The 20,502-nt window shown below is 37.6% G+C and overlaps 2 protein-coding genes across 2 annotated transcripts in view; both read left to right on the forward strand.

Annotated features, from left to right (window-relative positions):
* RSBN1 (round spermatid basic protein 1) overlaps positions 1 to 13,473 on the forward strand; it is a 60,614-nt gene extending 47,141 nt beyond the window's left edge. The window contains exons 3-7 of the mRNA XM_006865899.1: positions 1,658 to 1,795; positions 1,998 to 2,140; positions 9,015 to 9,182; positions 9,863 to 9,971; positions 11,639 to 13,473. Coding sequence (XP_006865961.1) covers positions 1,658 to 1,795; positions 1,998 to 2,140; positions 9,015 to 9,182; positions 9,863 to 9,971; positions 11,639 to 12,109 — 1,029 coding nt within the window. The 3' untranslated portion in view covers positions 12,110 to 13,473. The remainder of the gene's footprint in view (positions 1 to 1,657; positions 1,796 to 1,997; positions 2,141 to 9,014; positions 9,183 to 9,862; positions 9,972 to 11,638) is intronic.
* Positions 13,474 to 20,250: 6,777 nt separating this feature from the next.
* PHTF1 (putative homeodomain transcription factor 1) overlaps positions 20,251 to 20,502 on the forward strand; it is a 50,336-nt gene continuing 50,084 nt past the window's right edge. Inside the window, exon 1 of the mRNA XM_006865900.1 lies at positions 20,251 to 20,433. Coding sequence (XP_006865962.1) covers positions 20,389 to 20,433 — 45 coding nt within the window. The 5' untranslated portion in view covers positions 20,251 to 20,388. The remainder of the gene's footprint in view (positions 20,434 to 20,502) is intronic.

The following is a 20,502-nucleotide window of genomic DNA, read 5'->3' on the forward strand; positions in this document are numbered from 1 at the left end:
TGTATGTGTGGCGAGGTGATGTTAAATTGTCTCTAGGGAAAACAAAATGAAATAGTAGGTTGATTCTCAAAATGCTGATGAAGAACTAATATTGGAGAAATGTATAAGAAATACTATGTCGTCATTTATGTGAACTGCTTTTTACGAATTCAGACAAAGTAAGTGGTGTTTAAAGCAGCAGCAACTGATTCTTTTAAAATTTGCTTTGAATTTTCAATAGAGACATAACTTATAAAGGTGTAGCTGTTCAATATAACCTGTATCTTACCTGAGGTAGAAATCTTGGTTAGAACTCTTCATCAGTTTTGAGTCTTGTCATCTGTATGAAATCTGTCTCTACACGCCGTTCTAAACTGGAGGTAGGAGTATAAGATAAGAACATGCATGAAATGACTGGAGGGATATCAGATTGTATTAAGCCAATTTATGAATACCATTTGAATGCCAGATAGGATGCTTCTGGACTACAAATTTGTATAGGGTATGTCCTAAATTCACTATCCAGTTAATGTAGATAAAATGTGTGTGTGCTCACAGATAACAGATTTTAGAACAGCGAAAAGATAACGGAGGATGATCAGGAAGACTTCAGAAAGTAAAGAAGACTTGAACTGGTCTTTGAAATAGGATAAGATTTAGATTGACAGAAAAGGGAACATTCTGTGGGCAGCAGTTTCAAGAGGAAAATCACTGGAGGTAGAAATAGGTTTGGCATAAATTGGGGAAAGAAAAGCACACTTTGCTCAGGGTGGAAGATCTTAATGGAACTATGGGAGAATGAGTTTGATCTATGACTTTAAATATGTCAGCATGATGTCCGGTGCGATGTGACGACTCAAAAGTGCTGTTGTTTGTTGTTAGGTGCCATTGAGTTGGTAGACTGAAACACTGCCCAGTCCTGTGCCAGCCTCACACTTGTACCTTTGTTTTAGCCTACTGTTGCAGCCACAGTGTCAATTCACTCATCTCATTGAGTCTTTTCTTTTGGGCTAACTCTACCCAGCTGAAGCAGTGCAGTTCTACTCTGTCCTATATGGTTACTGTGAGTTGGAACCAACTTGACAGTAGTGAGTTTTAATATCAAGGTGGTGTTGTAGCCATTGAATCAGTTCTGACTCCTAGTGAAAACCTAGTATGGGATTTCTGAGGAGCAAAAACTGATCTCGTGGTTCAAATGACCTTTCAGTCCAGCGCATTAACCCAGAGTGCCACACCAGGACTCCAAGTTAGAGAGGAGAAAATTAAATATATAAGATTAATCTAGCTACGGGCTCTCTTTTTTAGTCCCCTTTCCCTGTCAGTTTCACTATTTATTCAGGTTTCCCCTCTAAATAGCACTTTAAAGTGTTTACAAAGTTCAGAAGTCATTATTAAAAGAGAAGCTTACATATATGTTAATATTTTCAATAATTCTTTGAGGTATTGGAACTATAGGTTAAGTTACACATTGAAATTTCTATTTGTGGCATATATTAGATTAATAATTTGTCAGTGTGCCTAGGTGCCTCTCTATAACTTTGACTTTTTCCAAGGTGCTGACCATTGAGTTCTTACTGTAATAGAAGAAGTAGCAACATTGGAAACATACCCTGTTCTAAGTCTTTAATTATGTTATCGTGTACTTCAGTCCTTTTTCCCCCTTTTTATTTTTTCTCAGGTCAATAAGACCTACTGCTGTGGCACCTACCGAGCAGGTCCTATGAGGCAGATAAGTCTTGTTGGAGCAGTAGATGAAGAAGTTGGTGATTATTTCCCAGAGTTCCTTGATATGTTAGAAGAATCACCATTTCTGAAAGTGAGTATCAGTTGAGATTGATTGTTAAGTTTTGACCATCAAGAGAACCCTTTTCCATTAAATAATATGGACATCTTGCCTATTAAAATTAAATCTTATCTAGTGTTTTGAATAAAAATGTATATTAAATTATGGGTATAAAAGATTTAACCTCAATTGTTCTTTTTTTTCTATATATATAAATCATCCATCTGATTACTAGATGACTTTGCCCTGGGGTACACTTTCCAGCCTCCGACTCCAGTGTAGGTCCCAGAGTGATGATGGGCCTATAATGTGGGTAAGACCAGGAGAGCAGATGATCCCTACAGCAGATATGCCAAAGTCACCCTTCAAAAGACGACGGTAAACACTTATTCTTTTCGTATAAGCAAACACTTGTTTTAAAAAATTGATTATAAAAATGATTGAGACTCAAGCATAGTTTAAAAACCATTTGTCTAGATTATTTTAAGAACTTCCTTAAGTAAGTTTCCTAGTAACCAGTTCCCTAGTCCAGTCCACTCATTACACAGTCATCAAAGTTTTTCTAAAAAGAAATTTAATTTTTTACTTCTTTTCTTAAATCCTGGGTCCTAAGTGCCTGCAAGATAAAAGAACAAACCCTTTCATAGTGTGGTCTGTAAAGATCTTTCATAACTTGGCTGCCTGATGCTCCTTCTAGATCTATCTGCTTCTAGTCCCTTTCAGCAACACAGAATTTTGATTCTAAACCATGGTCCTACACAGCTCTGCCCTTTAGTACTGTTTTTACTTTTAATGTTACCCTATCCCGCATCTTCTTTTCTACCTAACAAACTCTTAGTACATTTTCAAAATTTGATGTTACCTCCCTTGTGAAGCCTTTCTGTGTTCCTTAAATGATTAATTGTTCCCTTCTCTGTGCTCCAACAACATTCTGTTCATTAATGGTCTATTTACATGTTCTTATTCTCTGTTAGATTTTGAGTTCCTTGAAGACAAATCTCTATCTTCATGACACATAAAAGGTGATCAGTATTGGCTGAATGGAACCAATAATGTATTCCACTATAATGCAAATCTTCAGTAATTCAAGTTGTACAAACATATTTTGTTACAGACACATAGAGCAAATGTAGATTAACTCACTGTAGTGCTATGACAAATCTCATTTCCAGAAACCAAGAATATACTTGCTTAGACAGTTGAAAGGAGACCTGGTAGTAGAGTGGACTACCAATTGGGCTGCTAACCACAAGGGTTAGTACTTAGAGTCTACCAGTCACTCAGCAAAAGAAAGAAGAGGCTTTCTGTTCCTGTAAAGATTTATAGCCTTGGAAAACCTATACAGGGTTGCTATGATTTGGTACCAACTTGGTGGCACACAATCACCACCATCACCATGGAAAGAGCAAGGAGTGTTTGTAGCACAGTGGTTGGCTCAGCTGTTTACCAAAAGTGTGGCAGTTCAAATCTACCAGCCACTCCGTGGGAGAAAGATATGACAGTCTGCTTCCATAAAGAAACCCTATGGGAGCAGTTCTACTTTAGCCTATAAAGTTGCTGTGAGTAGGAGTCGACTAAGAACAACAGTAAGTTTGCGTAAAGAAAGAGCAATCCAAAATAAACCCATAATCTCATCCATTTAGGTATACTAACCTTTTAGATTTTATTCTCTATATATTCACATTTAAATTTTTTGTACAAAAAAATGAACTCCTTCTTTACATGGTGTTTCTTTTTAAAGTTTGGGTTACCTCCCTTAGGTTTATTTGTGTTATATCAAGATGCAGCCATATCATCATTTCTAAATGATTATGTAGTTTTCACTATATGCTTTTATCATGATTTATTAAACTAGTTTTTTAGTAGTAAAAATTGTTTCCAGTTTTTCAATATCAGCAGTATTTTGACAGTTGTGTGGTGGATCCAGCTTGTACTAGCTCACAAGAGCTATTATTAACATCATTCGACCATATTGGAGTATTTACACTATGAAACCCAAACCAAACCCACTTCCATTGAGTCAATTTCAAGTCATAGTGAACCTATATAGGTTTCTGAGACTATAAATCTTTATGAGAGCAGACAGCCTCATCTCTCTTTCACAGACTGGCTGATGCGTTTTGAACAGCTGACCTTATCTTTAGCAGCTGTTTTAGTCTGGGTTCCCTAGAGCAGCGTATTTTCTTAGTAGGAATCCTCCCAAGTAGACACATTTTGAATTGACTTCCAGAAATATATCTGTTCATACTCTCACCCACACAATGACCTTTCTGCCCACATCCTTCATTGTTATTAATCCTTCTCATTTAATTGGATGAAAGTATTTTCTCATTTATTTTTCTTTGAGGCGCTTATATTTCTTTTTCATGATACTCTTTTCATTTTACATATTTCTTCTGAATATTTTTCATTTATAAGAGTTTTTTATATGACTATTAGCCTTGTTTGTCTTACATTGCAAATTTTTTTTATAATTTTCTTTTAGCTTCTATGTTTTGTCTTTTGATTTACCTTTGTTCACAGAAATCTCTGTATGTAGTCAAATCTATCCATCTTTTCCTCTGAAGTTTTTCCTTTGGTAATAGACTTAGAAAGTCTTCACTACTTTGGGGTTATAAAATATTCATGTACATTTTCTCCTAGTACATCTGTAATTTCAGCATGTACATATTTAATCTACCTGGAATTAGTTTCAGCATAGAAAGAGAGATTTAACATTTTTTCCAAGTAGTTATCCAACTGTGCTAACATCATTTATTTAATAATCTATGATTTCTCTACTGATCTGAGGTGATATCAAATTTTATTTCTACTGGTATTAAATATTCTTCAGTAAGGCATTCAAAAGCACTTTGAATTAGAGTGAAATCTTTTAAGTAGGGTTTTTATGAATGAATCAGAATTTAAACATTAATTTCATCTTGTGTGAATGAGAACTTTTGTTGCTGAAAATGGTAGAGTCTGCCTGAGAAACTAACTGTCCATTATCAAGGGTCCTGCTAATGAAAATGATGTTTGGATTTATGAATTCAACAAAGTTACTGATGTTTTAAGTGAAATTAATACATGCACAGACAGGATTTTCAAAAATAATACACTAGGGCTTATAATGAAAAATCTTAGACTTCTAGTTCTTAACTGTGAAAAAATAAATTTCTGTTTATTAAAACCATCTACTTACGGTGCATATCTACTTACTTGTTAACTGAAAGCAGAGCATTCTTATGAAACCTTTTGTAAGCTAAAATGATGTAGTGATCAGACAATTGCCATTACATTTACTCCTCACTCATCACCATAGTTACGTTCCAAAGACAAGATTGTTATGAGATTTTCAGCATTATGTGAATATAGAGGTTGAACACATCAGATCACAAAGTGGAAGATGACTGTGCTACTACATAGTTGCCAGATTACATCATTACATAACTGCTGAACCACTGAAAATCAAAGCTCAGCCAATTTGGCATAGAACCTTAGTTATTACAGCCAGCAATACTCTTCCCTCACTCCTTGGCATTTGTTACTGCCATATATATACCATTAATGTCAAAAATAGATTTTTTTTTTTTTTTTTTTACTATTGTAAATGTGAAATGTTGGATAATGAGATAGTTGACAAATGAGGAGTAGGTGTAATTTATCTGAGAAAAAAATTTAAGTGTTCCCAGGCCTTAAGAATTACTTGCTGAATCATACCAAATAACACATAGAACTCAAGATAACACTAACATACAATGTTCATAGACACGGTTCAAGTTCTGGCAGCTTTATGCTGAGATGCTCAGTGTATAGTTTCTAGGGAAGAAGCGTAGCAACATTGCTCTCACTGTATGAGGTGTGCACTGACTTTTAATGGCTCACTACAAAACATTGAATGCAGTGTTACGTTTTGCCTTTTTTCCTAAAAGTGGAAATCCTTTTAAGAAAGGTTATCAAAAACAGGTAGTATTGTAAGTCTTTTGTAAAAGTGATGTAAAGCAAACTTTTAAAAAGTTGGGGATATCTATTAGTACTAGATAACCAAGACCTTCTCATGAATCAGGATCAACTTGATGGCACCAAAAGCAACATATGTGATTGATAGCTTAGCTGAGTCCAGAGGTTGTATTTTCCCTCAGTTTTTGACATTTGCCACTGTCTCCCAGTGGCAATATTGTTTGAGAAGTCTTACTACCTGTGTAATGTTGGTTTTTTGTTTTTTTTTTCGGTAGGTGACCTATTTTATTTTACCCCAATGACATCTTCTGTTGATAATTGCTATTCTGAAATTTCATAATGTGTCTAGGTTTGGGTCTTTCATTCTTATTTGGTAAATAATTCTCTTTGGTGTTTGCTAGGCCTTTAAATTTAAAGCTTCATGTCTCATTTATGGAACATTTTCTTAATTGCTCTGATAATTTTTCCTTCATTTTCTATGCTATTTCTGAACCTACCATCCTAGTGTCGTGCTGTGGGTTAATGTACTGGACTGCAAAGTTGGTTTGAAATGCAAGGTTGGCAGTTCAGGCTCAACCAGTCACTCCTCGGAAACCCTATATAGGGTCGCTGTGGGTCTGAACCAACTCAACGGCAGTTAACAACAACAGCAGTTTAATTATGGGATCCTGGTGTGTTGCCATAGGATAAGCAATGGACTCCTAACCTCAGAGTCTGTGGTTCAAACCCACCAGCTTCTCCTCAGAAATCCTGTACAGGGTTGTTATGAGTTGTAATCAACTTGATGGCACTTAACACAACCACCAACAAAAAAACACAGTAAACCTACAAGACTGAAAATAAGGAACCAGAGATACCAATTTATAATGAAGTCAACTACAAAGCCAAGAGGGGATAATGTAGATCTGCAAGCAAAGTAGATATCAAGATAAATAGGGAAAAAATAATAAATTACAGTTGTTTAAAGACAACAGGCAACAGTTTGATTATCCTCATACTTCCTGTTAACTTTTTGCTTTTGATTCTGTTGAATTTTTAAATTTCAGCATTGTTTATTTTCATCTTTGTCAAGGTTAAAGGTTCTCTTCAAATACCTGGTGATTAGCACTAGAGTTACTTGGAGTTCTGTTTATATGTGGATAACACTTGTCACCAGTAAGATAACTTAGAGTTGACAGGCATAGAGCAGGGCATTAAAGGATATGTCCAGGTGCCTGGGGATTATGCTAGTTTTGTTCTTATGGAAAGTTCGATTTGTTTACAGGAGAACATTTTGTTTTGTTTTTGGCTTTAGTTTATTAGTTAGGATGCTTTTAGATACAAGCACCAAAATTTTTTATTCAAATTGTTTTAAACAATAAAATGTTTATTATCCTATATATCAAGAAGTTCAGAGTAGGTTGGTTCTAGTACCATATAGCCAGTGGCATAGTGATATCATTAAAGAGTTGCTGATTTCCTTCTCTCTTTTTTGTAACTCTCTTAGCTTTGGCTCTGTACTCCCTGACTGTGTGGTTATTGGGTATCTATAGCAGTTCTCAGCATTATATCTTGATTATTATATCTAGTAGCAGCAGAAACTATCTTTCCTTGAACCGCTTCCTTAGATATTAGGAAACACTTCTCACATTATTATACAGCATTACGTGTTAAATAAGTTACTGGAAAGGAGAATGAGCTTACCCCAGTTTTCCCAGACTCATCAGAACCTATATCTGAAGCTTGTGAATAAGGTTCCCATGTGGGGTAAAAGCCAGTACCTAAACAAAATCAGGGTATTGTCAGGGAATTAAAGGTGAGGAGTGGATGCTCCATGGAGTAAATGACGGACTGTGTCCATATTGCTGCAAGTGTGGAGGTGACTGATTCATTTGCAGAATTTCGTGTTAGTTTCCCTTTTCTCAGTCTCACTTAATTTCTTTCCATTATCACCGTTAAGATTGGTTATGTGAGTTGTAAGCTTCTGAATTTGTTGGGCAGGCTCCTGTCTTTTTGCCTGTAGTTCCTCTCGTGTATTCTAGAAGCCTATGGCTTTCTTTAAGGAGCTCTGGTAGTTTAGTGGTTATGAGTCAGGCTTCTAACCTCAAGGTCAGAAGTTCGAAACTACCAGCTATTCTTCAGAAGAAAGATGAGGCTTTCTGCTTCTGTAAAGATTTATAGTACCACCACCATGATTTTCTTTAGGGGGTCCTGGTATGGGGCTGTAGGATAAGCACTGGACCACAAGGTCAGTTTGAACCACAAGGTCTGCGGTTCAAACACACTAGCAGCTCCTCGGAAACTCTATACAGGGTTGTTTTGTGTTGGAACTGATTTGACGGCACTTAACAACAGCAACAGATGGCCTTGTTTGCTCAGTTTTAGTAGTTTAAGACACTTGTAATTATTTCTCTGTCTTCCCGAAATTGTTGATAATCACTTAGTTACTTACTTTTATTTCTAATTCCTGTTCCTGTGTTTCTTATTCATTCCTTCACTATCATCTTCAAATTGTTTTTAAAGAAAATTTGAGCACATAGTAAGTTGTTGTTGTTGCTAACTGCCATCAAGTCATTTCTGACTCGTAGCAACCCTGTATAGGGTTTCCAAGGAGCAGCTGGTGAGTTTGAGTCACTGACCTTGTGGGTCAAACCAACTATATGGTTAAGTGCTTATTCTATATCTCCACACCAGGACGCCACATAAGTAGGTGGATAATAATTTCCATGTGGCATTGTGGGTTAATGCGTTGGATTGCAAGGTCCGTTTGAACTGGAAGGTCGACGGTTCAAACTCACCACCTGCTCCTCAGAAACCCTATACAGGGTTGTTATGGGTCGGAACCAACTCGACAGTACTTAACAACAATAATATCACCCAGTGTCAAGGTTTTCGCTCATCATGAAGTTTTTCTATCTCCCCATTCACTGCCTCTCATTCTTATCCTGTTGGTTTTTGAGGCCTTTTACTTCATTTTAATGTGGAAGGAGATCATATTGGTTAGCCAGCCTGAGCCAGAGATATAGTAGGATGTTTTGAGAGAAATGAGGATGCCCAGGGATAAAGAAGCATATTGCCTTAAACTTTGAATTGTATTTTCTTTTGCCAGACAACAAAATTTTATAGATTCAAATACTACATTTAAATCTTTTCAAAGATACAGTATCTACTTATGGTCTACAGGGAAAGGTAGGGCATCACATTAAGAGGCATAGTCGAGTATATTAAACGCTAATGATCAAAATCACTGAAGCCTTCCCATCATTTTTAATACTTTAAAAAAAAAATGTCTTTCTTCCTGTTTCCCTTTGCTTCACAACCAAATGAACTCTAGATCAATGAATGAAATAAAAAATCTCCAGTACCTACCTCGGACCAGTGAACCCCGTGAAGTCCTTTTTGAAGACAGGACAAGAGCTCATGCTGATCATGTAGGTCAGGGGTTTGACTGGCAGAGTACGGCTGCTGTTGGGGTTTTGAAAGCTGTGCAGTTTGGTGAATGGTAAGTTAATAGGACTCAATTGCAAGATTGGCTAATGTTGTCTAAGTAAATGTTGATTCAATTTTTAAAAATTAGAGCTCAATTTTAACTAAGTTCAGAAAGTTAATTAAGATATTTTGCTTTTGTTTTTATTATTTATGATAGAAACTTCTCTCTCTACTATATTTCCTGTTATATAAAATAGCAAGTTTTAAACATATCTCATATATTCTATATTACTATTTTAGATATATGCTCAGTCATTACGTGACAGTAAGCATTTCAAGTTAAAGATTATTCAGTTTTTTGTCGTCTTTGAAGACTGAAAGCTGTGACATTTGTGTGGTTGAGATTATGTCATTCCCTCTCAATGACATTATAGAGTGGTTTGGAGATGGTGAGGAAGAGTGGTGGGAAAGTTGCAAATACTGATTTAGAATAAAACTATATGTTTTTGGCCATTGTTGTTTTCAGTTATGCTACAACTAACCTGATTTTCAGAGGTTTTTTTTTTTTTTCTTAGCAGCCTTATTGATGTGTTTGTATTTTCTTAAAGTTGATTAATAAAGCAAATACATACTTAGTCCTTAGGATCTCTGCATCTGTTCCTATTCTAGTAGTAGTGTTTTAGGAACGGAAACTGTGTCATCATTTTTACTGTGAACTACTTGTCCCCAAAACTTAGTTTTGTTACTCCTTAGGAGTGATCAACCTCGCATTACCAAAGACGTGATTTGTTTTCATGCTGAGGATTTTACTGATGTTGTACAGAGACTTCAGTTAGACCTGCATGAACCTCCAGTTTCCCAGGTAATAACTTTTGCTTCTTTATTACCATGTGAATGATAAATTGGGAAGAAATATCTGCACCCACTTTATTTTGCATTTTTTTGTATGGTTGGATATGTAGGCTGTGTTCGGTGGGGGTGAGGACAGTGTAAAAAGTTGTTTAAAGAAGAGCTTTTCAAGCAGAATGCTTGAAATTCCTTCAATCTTTGGGATGCCATGTGGGCTTGGGTGATCACAGGTTCTAGGTTGGTCAGTTCTGACCATGGACACTTGATTGTACATTGTGCCCTTGACTATAAAAGGTCAAAGGGCACTGAGGGAGAAGATAAAATGCTGTCCTATGCATGGCAAAGAATATTGATATGGAGCTTTGCTTTGTAAAGCTTATTCAGATGATCCATTGAGCAATCCTGACTACTCCTTTAAGTTGGTTCTGACTCATAGCGACCTTGTATAGAGTTTCTGAGGAATGGCTGGTGGCTTTGAATTGCTAACTTGCAGTTCATATCCACCATATAGTTGAGTGCTTATCCTACAGTGCCACATCAGGACTCCAGCCATCATATAAGGGGTGAGTTAATTTTAAATGTTTGACCAAATAATAGCAGGCTAATTATTAAGTTTGGAGTCCTGGTATGGCGCTGGGGGTTAATGCGCCAGACTGCAAAGAAGTTGTTTGAACTGCAAGGTCAGCGTTTCAAGCTTACCAGTTGCTCCTTGGAAACCCTATACAGGGTTGCTATGGGTCGGAACTGACTTGACGGCACTTAATAACAACAACAATAATTTTTAAGTTGATAATTTTGTATGGCCCACAAAGGATGTTATAAATTTTGGCAGGAAAAAAAAGTTCCTAGATCTAAAGAAATGGGCTTTTTCCACTAGTCCTCTTACCCAAAAAATGTTTTCACCTTGGTTTCAGCATGCCTTCTATTACTATAAACACATAATATCAACAAAAAAATCAAATTAGAAAATAATTAGGTCATGTAAGGGTTGACTGTATTTTGTTACTTCTTGAGTCAATTCTGACTCATAGCCCCTCAGTAGGAGAGAGTAGAACTTTCCCATAGGGTTTCCAAGGCTGTACATCTCTACAGATGCAAACTGCCACATCATTTTCCCACAGGGTGGCTCATGGGTTCCAGAAGCTAACTTTTGGTTAGCCAAGCACTTTAATGATTGTGCCACCAGAGCTCGTATTTTGTTGTTGTTAAATACTTTCGAGTCAATTCTGACTCATAGCCCCCCCAGCATTAGGTTTCTGAGGAGCGACTGGTGGGTTTGAATTGCCAGCCTTGGGGTTAGCAGTCCAGTGCTTATCCTACAGCACCACAGAGAGGTAGTAAAATATGAGAGAAAATGTTTCCCAAGCATTACAGAAAACCTAGAAAACTTTATTCCATTTAGTATTGCTTGTGGTGCTGTAGAATAAGCACTGGGCCGCAAGGCTGGTTTAAATTACAAGGTCAGTGGTTCAAATTCACTAGCTGCTCCTCAGAAATCCAATACAGGTTTGCAATGAATCACAACCCACTGGTTGGCACTTAACAACTAAACTTTATTTTGATTGTTGTTATTAACATACTTTGGCCCTCTGTTTTCCTGTGCTAATTAATAATTACAATATTTTATTTGACTACATTATGATACATTTTAAGCATCATGCATCTTTTTCCTCTCTTCAGTGTGTACAGTGGGTGGATGAAGCTAAACTAAACCAAATGAGGCGGGAAGGCATTCGTTATGCTAGAATTCAGCTATGCGACAATGATATCTACTTCATCCCCAGAAATGTCATTCATCAGTTCAAAACGGTGTCAGCAGTGTGCAGTTTAGCCTGGCATATAAGGCTTAAACAATACCACCCTGTTGTGGAAGCCTCTCAAAACACAGAGAACACTTCTAACATGGACAGTGGTGTAACTGGAAAGCGAGAATTAGAAGTTGACTCCCACTGTATGAGGATAAAAACTGAAGCTGAAGAAACATGTACAGAGATGCAGCTTTTGACAGCTTCATCGGCCTGCCCGTCTTCATCAGAACTTAATCTACCCCAAGAGCAGATAACTCAGCGGATTCCAGCTTTGAAGGGGGAAAGTAGACTGGAATCTGACCAGCAACATAATCTGCAGGAACATCCTAGCACTCCTGTGTGATATGTACATATTCAAACACATTTTTTAACTTTTTTAAATTTTGATGTGAAGTTATAGTTTTATAACTGGCTTAAGTTAAGTTTTATTGGAGAAATCTTGCCTATAATTCTATAAAGAGAAATGACATTCCACAAATGTCAAGCATATCTTTTTTACACAGATTATGCAAAGTTAAGAGTTGTATCTTATCCCGTTAGTACAGTATGTAATAGTGGGTCTGCTGCTACTTTCTGTTTTAAGGTGTGAGGTAACAATTCAATCTCTTCTTGAAATCAAAATGAGAATTCTCTGGAATAACAGATTCTTATTTGTTAATTTATTCACTTCCCTTAATTTTATCTTGCCTTGTCTCTTGCCATATTTGCTGCTTTTATAATAGAAGATCAAATTTATGGATTAGTACTGTGTCTTTATGGCACAAGTTCAATTTCCACAGTAAAAATGGCATAGGTTGCAGGAGAAAAGTCCTGCATTTTGTACATGGGCAAGTAAATTATTTAGTTACAACCACAAAGAGCAAGTTGTTTCTAAGGAAAATTCAGTGACTGTCTGGTTTCTTAACAAAAGAGAAAGCACAGCACTTTCTGATCCAAACTGTCCTCTTTTTTTTTTTTTTTTTTTTTTTTTCTTACTTAAAGCCCAGTGAATTTTTTAAATAAAAAAAAAAAAAATCTAAAGATGAATAGTCCTTGGTCATTCATTATCCATGGTTCATTCATTGTTTCTAGAATAACACAGTAACTACAGAAGATATCTTGAGTAAAAGAGATAATGCTGACATGACACTCTTGTTCTGCTTCCTAACATCCTCACGTTTTGTGTGGATTCTTTTGCTTCCTAAACTGATCACGAATATCAAATGTAGAGAATGATGGCAATCTTTCAAGAGGCTGCCATATTTTGAGTATCAAACTTTGGAAAAACTATTTTTGTCATCTGGCATCAACCTCTCCATGATAAAGATCTACTATTGATATACTTCAGTTCAGAATTTCAACTGGTGAATACCTGGGTTTATTCACTATTACTGTGTTGCTACTTTCCAATAAGGATTATGGCACTACACTTAATCCTAGAGTTTCAGGTAGCCTAATACTTAGTGCCTGAGTATTTAAATTTTTCTTTTTGTGAAAAAGGCACTGTTTATAGCTTGTGTGGTCTTAACCTTCTATTATTTTAGATTGTCAATGTGATATGCATTTCAGTTTCTCTTAGTTAATAGTACAATAGATCTTTTGCTTATTAAAGGAAGAGTATTCCCCACACCTAAGACCAGATTCTTGTTATCTACCTGGTTATAGTGCAATTTGGAGATTTTTTTTTTCCTGGAGGGTGAGATTAGGAACATATACATTAACATAGGCAAAAAAAAGAAAAAAAGAAAAAAAAAAGAAAGATGCTGCTGTATTATCTGTCACCATGAAAACTTAGCTGCATCTTCTGAAATATCAAATATGAATTTTCTCTAAAAGATTTTGAAATAGATTAAATCTTATATAAATATTACTTTGTGCAATATTGTTGTGTAGTTAAATGCATATTAGCAAAGTATAGAGGTCACTGTGTAAACCGATAGAAAAGTAAACATCAGCAAATACTGCAGTGATTAGTTAGAATCTGTATTATTCCTTATATATATGTATATGTATGTATTCTTTGTTACAAAGGATGAAGACAAATAGAGAAACATTTCAATGTAAACCATTTATGAATTGGAAGTGATGTTGGTTTTAGTTATCTTTGTAAATAAGGTAATTAGAATGATATGAAAGGTAATGTGATTATTGCAGGGGTGTTTTTAAATCTTGGGTATAAATTCTAGGGTAAATTCTAGTTTATCAAGACTAGTTTTTAAGGGACCTGCCTTTGAGGGTGTTTTGTTTTTGTTACTTTTGGGGGGAAGGGATTAATCACAAAGTGTGTGGTTTGGGTTATTTCTTATTTTTGTTTTTCTGTCCAGAAGAATTTCATAGAGCTTTACCAGGCTGTGCAAAGTAAAATTCTTCTCAAGCAACATTTGCTTTTTAAAAGAATCATGAGGAGCAAGGTTGTGAAAGCAAAACCTTTTTTTAATTTTTACTTTTCTTGTCTTCCAAGATCCAATTCCCCCATCTCCTACTTGCCATCCAGCAGATGCCATCTGTCATCTAAGCTGGTCATTGCTAATAAATAAGGAGACTGTCTTCTGACAGCCAGCACTGTGTATAATCACTCAGGAACCAGCGGATCTGCAAAGACCTTACAATCAAAAGATAATCCCTGTTTTCTTGTTATAAAATATGCTACCCTCACCTCCAATATAAACACATGAAAGGAATATAAAAATGTTTAAAATCATGTACTAATACATTCATTGTATGTTAGAATTGCAAATAGAATGGAGAGAAACATTTAGCTAGTAATGTATCTGGAAACTCTGAATGTCCTATGTGAGTATTAGATTTTAAATAGCATGCTTTAAAGACTGATGAATATAAAAGTGGCAGTTTTGAGTTTCTTACTGCTTTCAAAGCCGTATCCTAGTTTAGTGATACAAATGATTGCAACTCTTCTAAATCATTAAATTATTTGGTGTGGTGGAGTGAGGCATGGAGCAACCTGGCACCTTTTGATTTGTAAAGTAGTGATGGCAGTGAAGTTGTACCTGAAATTTAAGCTGATCTTCCTTTTTGGTATATCATCAGTTGTGCCAACTCTTGAGATTACTTGCTGAATTTGGCTATAAGCTTTAGTATTTTGTAGAGCAGAGGGATATTTTTAAAATGTGCTTACAGAAAAGACCCAATAAATATTCCTAACTTAGTAAGTAAGTAGAATGATTTTATGGTATCCAATAAGAAAGTCTTCCCCCTGCCCCAGAAGTCATTCTATAATTACCAAGATCTGCTAGGATATGATTCAAGAGGTATCCCAAATTCATAAAGCAATAATAAAAAAGACCCTACATATTCCCTCTCCAAAGTTTTAACTCTTTAAATATGAACTCTTCTAGGTGTGATTGTACTTTTAATTTGCTTATTTAATATTTGGAATATAGCTGGCACATTATTATTTTTAATGAAAGACTTTTGAAAAGTGCCCTTTCTCTTTATGACAGTTGGAACATCAATTGACTAATATTATAACCACTTGTAGGGGGGAAAGGGACCTTTTTACTAAAATTCTTTATTAAACCTTAGGAAAAGATGTCTTGCCTCAGTCTTAGATAGGCATAAAGTTCACACTTAACAATTCCTGGGGAAACTTGCTTACTGCTGTTCCCCATATAAATATTCTATCTAGAATGTAAGCTTATATAGGAACAAGACTCCAAAACCCAAGAAAACCCTTAGTGAAAATATTCTTATTAATACTAGCCCATAATATTTTCATCTATATGAGGAGGCTTCAAAAGTTTATGGAAAAATTTCATTCTCTTTTAATTCCATTTTTCCATGAACTTATTGAAGCCCCATGGTATTTGCCAATAACATTTAATTTGCATTTCTCTTTAGGATAATTGAGTATTTTATCAATGCTACAGGTTAACAAGAGTTGGACCTGACTCGACAGCACTTAACAGGTTACAGAAAAATAACCTTTGACTAGTACATGCCGGAAGTTCACATTTTTGTTAAGTTTAATTTTTTAAAAAACAGGTTATATCTGTATTTATTGTTTATGCAGAAGGTAGGGGAAATACACAGGACATTTTTTTTTTCTTTAGCACCTAAGGGACGTATCCTTATCCTGAATGTTTGTTGCTTTAAAAGCAAGTATCTCTCCATAAATATTACGGCCTTCCATTTGCTACATTTTTTAGGATCCACTTGTGCATGTAGTTGAGGAGACTATGTCTCTTAATATAGCACTTTCAATTCTCTCTAAAGAAACACTTAAGTATACTTCTATCACATGTTGTAAATTTTCATGTAATGGTGTTTTCTGTGACTAAACTCCATTTTGATTGGCAGCTAAGACTTTTTTTTCCTGTGGCTTTAATTTTATCTAAGAGGTCTTTGCATATAGATGAAATGTATAATTTGCCTGGTGGACTATTTGCGTTGTGTGGCCTTAGTTTGTTTATTGACATTAACAAGTGTTTTAAAAAAAGTTTTTAATGAATAGTCTTAAATCTAAATTTGTGTGAATAATCCTTTTAACACAGTGCTTTTTTTGTAGCTGTCTAAGTGTGTTAAATTGTTAAAGCTATTTCTTTGTAAAATAGGACAATGGAATGCATAGAGGTTTTTTTTTCTTTCCTGTAAAGTATTTTTTTAATAAACAAAGTCTGATTTGTCCTTTACTCATGTTTCTTCACAAAATGAGTAGCATATTTATGGGAATTCTAGACCTGAAACCTCTTTGTTGTTGTTGTTATGTGCTGTGGAGTCGGTTGACTCATAGCAACCCTCTACAGAGTTTCTGAGGTTGTAAATCTTCACGGGTTTATTGGTTCCTATCCCCAACCCACCTCTGTGTTAATCTGTGCCCTCCAGTTGATTTAGATTCTGACTCCTAATGACTCTGTAAAGACAGAGTAGGGTTTGTAATCGTTACAGGAGCAGATGGCCATGTCTTTCCTCCTGTGGAACTGCTATGGGTTTGAACCACTGATCTTTTTGGTTACCAACTGAGTGCTTAACCAAGGTGCCAGCAAGGCTTCCTATCCCCTCTGTATCACCTAATATTTTCTAGTATTTTAGAATCCTGTGACTTTTTCCTAAAGAAAAGGGCATAGATATCTGGAGGAAATTCCATCAATATTGAAATGCAACTAGCTTTGTGGAAGAAGAAAAATTAAATTTGGCATTTATGCCTGCTGCCGCTTAAATTGGCTTGTACCTTTCTTTTGAGAGAAAAGTTTTCAAAAAATTTTATTTCTGGTGACAGCTACTTCTGGAAGTGTATGTGGTATTTATTAATGAAGCTGCTGTGTATACACTGATATCAAGTGACATATATCTATCTATATCTATCTATCTATCTATCTATCTATCTATCTATCTATCTATCTATCTATCTATCTATCTATCTATTTTTTGGCATCAGTTTTTGTTTATGTAAACGTCCCTTTAATTGAGGTACAGATCTTAAGCAGTGAGCAGCTAGCTAGCCCTGGGTTCTGATTAGGAAAATAAAAGGAAAGGCACCAACACTGTGTAACTGCAGTGCCTCCAGCACTTTACATGACGGTATTTCATTAAATAGAAAAGTAACTACCACCATGACACAGGCGAGAAAACAGCCAAGGGAGGTTGGAGAACTTGCCTAAGCTAGTTAGTGAGGGCAGTGAGTTGAATGTAGTTACAGTTTCAGACCCCATGATTGCTTTTCAGTGGCAGCCTCAGGATGCACTGAAGTTTGTAACCAGAATCCTGAAAAAATGGTTGTGACTTAACTGATTGTATTATTCCACTTTCTTCACACCAGACCTCTTTTGTGTACTAATTGAAGTAAAATACTTTGCTGTTAATATAATTTACGTCTTAAAGCAAGATATATGCATTTGTCATTTATCCAGGTCTCCCCTTACGTGCCCCCCCCCAAATAAAATAAAAGGCCATTTGTGTTGAAACAAAACAGGATTATAATGTTTAAGGGGAAAATTGTCAACAAGCAAAAGCAAAAAGAAAACTACCTTCAACATGTGCAAGTTGAAGGTGAAAGTGAGATTTAAAGAAACTAGGCCCTGTGAGTTATCTTACCTTCTTAGGAACATTTTCTCATAGTTAAGATTGTAATTTTCGCAGATTTTATGGAGTGTGAGAAATATTTACCACACCTCTAAGGCTTCTTGGAGTCCTGATGTGGCACATACGATAAGCACTGGATTGCTAACCTCAAACTGGGCGGTTCAAACCCACCAACCGCTCCTTCGAAACTCTATAGGGTGTGGGAATCAACTAAACTGCATTTAACCAGGTTTCTCACATAGTAGCAATTCTAACCTTTTATCTGCCATTAGCTTTACCCGGAAAGCCTACAACATTCCTTCAAATGAGGTGAGAAAAATGGCCATTAATGGCAAAAAGTGTTTGAGGGGAAGGAGGATAGTGGCTTAAAACCTATATTAACAGCACTGGACTGCTAACAGCAAGGTTGGCGGTTCAGACCCACCCGCTTCACTTTGCAAACCTCATACAGGGTCACTATGAGTAAGAACAGACTCCACGGCACTTGACAAGAAGTAGGAACCAATTACAGGGCAAATAACTATTCCTGGTGTGGCCCTGGACTACAGACCTCAAGGTTTGCAGTTCCACCCCACCATTCACTCCTTGGAAACCCTATAAAGGTTTGCTATGAGTAAGAACCAACTCAATGGCAGTTAACTCAATGGCAGGAACTATTCCTGGTGTGGTGCTGGACTGCTAAACCTCAAAGTTGGCGGTTCGAACCCGCCAGCTGCTGGCGAAAACTACAGGGTCGCTGTGAGTAGGAGCCACACGGCACTTTGCAACAATGATAACAATAACTATTCCTGGTGTGTTGCTGTAGGATAAGCACTGGATTGCTAACAGCAAGGTTGGTAGTTCAAACCCATGAGTCACTCCTTGGAAACCCTATATAGGGTCGCTATGAGTCAGAATTGACCCCATGGCACTTAACAACAATTGGACTTAAGGTGTGGCGCTGTGGGATAAGCAGTGGACTGCTAACTGCAAGATTGGTAGTTCAAACTCAATAACCGCTCCTTAGAAACCCTATACAGGGTCATTATGAGTCAGAACCAACTCGACGGCAGTTGACAACAACAACTTAACTTCCTGGTGTGGCTCTAGGATAGCACTGGATTAGGGTGGTTCAAGCCCCACCAGCTGTTGGAAACCCAATGCGTCAGAGCCGACTCCATGGCACTTAAGAGTGGAGTGCAACCCAAACTTTCGCCTGATGTTTTATCAACTTGCTTAAATTCGTAACCTAGAAACATTTCTTCCACCTGCCACCTTTTCCTACCCTGTGAGCACCCACCCAAAAAGCCGAAATCCCAGAGCTGCTGAGTTACGAAAAAGGGTGAAAGTCACTAAAACACAACCTGCCAGATCCTTCGTCCCAGGACAGTGTAAATTCACACGAACGATTTTTCACGACAAATATTTAGAACCTATGTGCCAGGTTCCTGCTAGATCCCAGTCTCTGCCCTCATAAAGCCCACAACACACTGGGGTAGACCGATATTAAACACAAAGAAACCTCTAAACAGTGATGAGTGCTAGAATGAAATAAACTATTAGAATTTCAGGACCGACCTCCTTTAGATCGATGGATGGGAAAGTCCTTTCTGAGGAAGTGACTTTTAAGCTGAGACCTGAGAGGTGATGTGAGCGGGCAGGGCCTGGGAGCTGCTCTGGGCCATGGATCGCAGTGCGGCTCCCCAGTAGTTCGTCCTCAAGCCAGGCGTCAGGCTGCTTAGTGAGGAGTCGGGCCGGGGGGCGGAGCCACCTTCGCTGCTAAACCCGGAAAGCGGAAGCCGCGGTTGGGCTGCGTGGTGGTCTGCAGTCCCAGCTCTCGCCCGCTGAGTCACGGCCTGGCCTGGCCTGGCCCAATCAAGACAAGACCAACGCTCGCATACAGCCCCGTCCCTCTGAAGCAGCTGCTTTTGCACCTGCCTTTTCCGGTGGGACACAAAGCCTTTTGCCACTCCACCTGGTGGCCTAGCTAAGAATCTCTTCACGTTTCCCTCCCCTCATTTCCCAGTTTATTCTTTGCTTCTTTTATGTCAGTTAGGTGACCCTGTACAAATTAGGGCTTGGAGGGCGCCGCTTCTGTAGCAAAAGACTGCCCTCCTCTGGGCGCTGGGCGCTGGGCAACCGGCTTCTTCCGAGGCTGGGGCGGCCTTCGGCGTCTCCATGGTAACGGCCCTGCGGCGTCTGGGTCTCAGGGAGAAGATGATGCCTGCGGAGCCCGCAGTCTCGCCCTGGGTGCCACGGCCGGGCCGGGGCCATTGAGGAGAAGGGCCCCGGCCACTGGACTGCGGGGCAACGGGCACCAGGTGAGAGCTGGGCGCTGGGGAAGGGAGAGGGGTGGGGAGGACTGATGTCAACTCCAGCGACCTTCCCTCCCTTTCCCCTTCTCCATATCCAAATACCTTAGAACAAAACGCTACACAGAGGGTTTCCGGGTCTCCACTGCGCCAGTTTTGTTTACCTGGCAAACAGCCGGAGAAAGACACAGCAGATATGGAGAGGCTGCGAGAAGCGGTTTTCCAGCCTTACCCACACTGGAAGAGTAACCGGACTCACCAACTGGTTTTCCTTAATTTTCAGTGAAATCCCATTTTTTAACTGGAGATACAGATGGCCTCAAATGAGAGAGATGCTATATCATGGTACCAAAAGAAGGTAATATCAATATCGATATATATATATTTTTAAAGCATAGTTCTTGGAAAAAGCTCTCATAAAGAATTA

The sequence above is a fragment of the Chrysochloris asiatica genome, unplaced genomic scaffold (genome assembly GCF_000296735.1).
Source record: "Chrysochloris asiatica unplaced genomic scaffold, ChrAsi1.0 scaffold00085, whole genome shotgun sequence".
Classification (NCBI taxonomy): Eukaryota; Metazoa; Chordata; class Mammalia; order Afrosoricida; family Chrysochloridae; genus Chrysochloris; species Chrysochloris asiatica.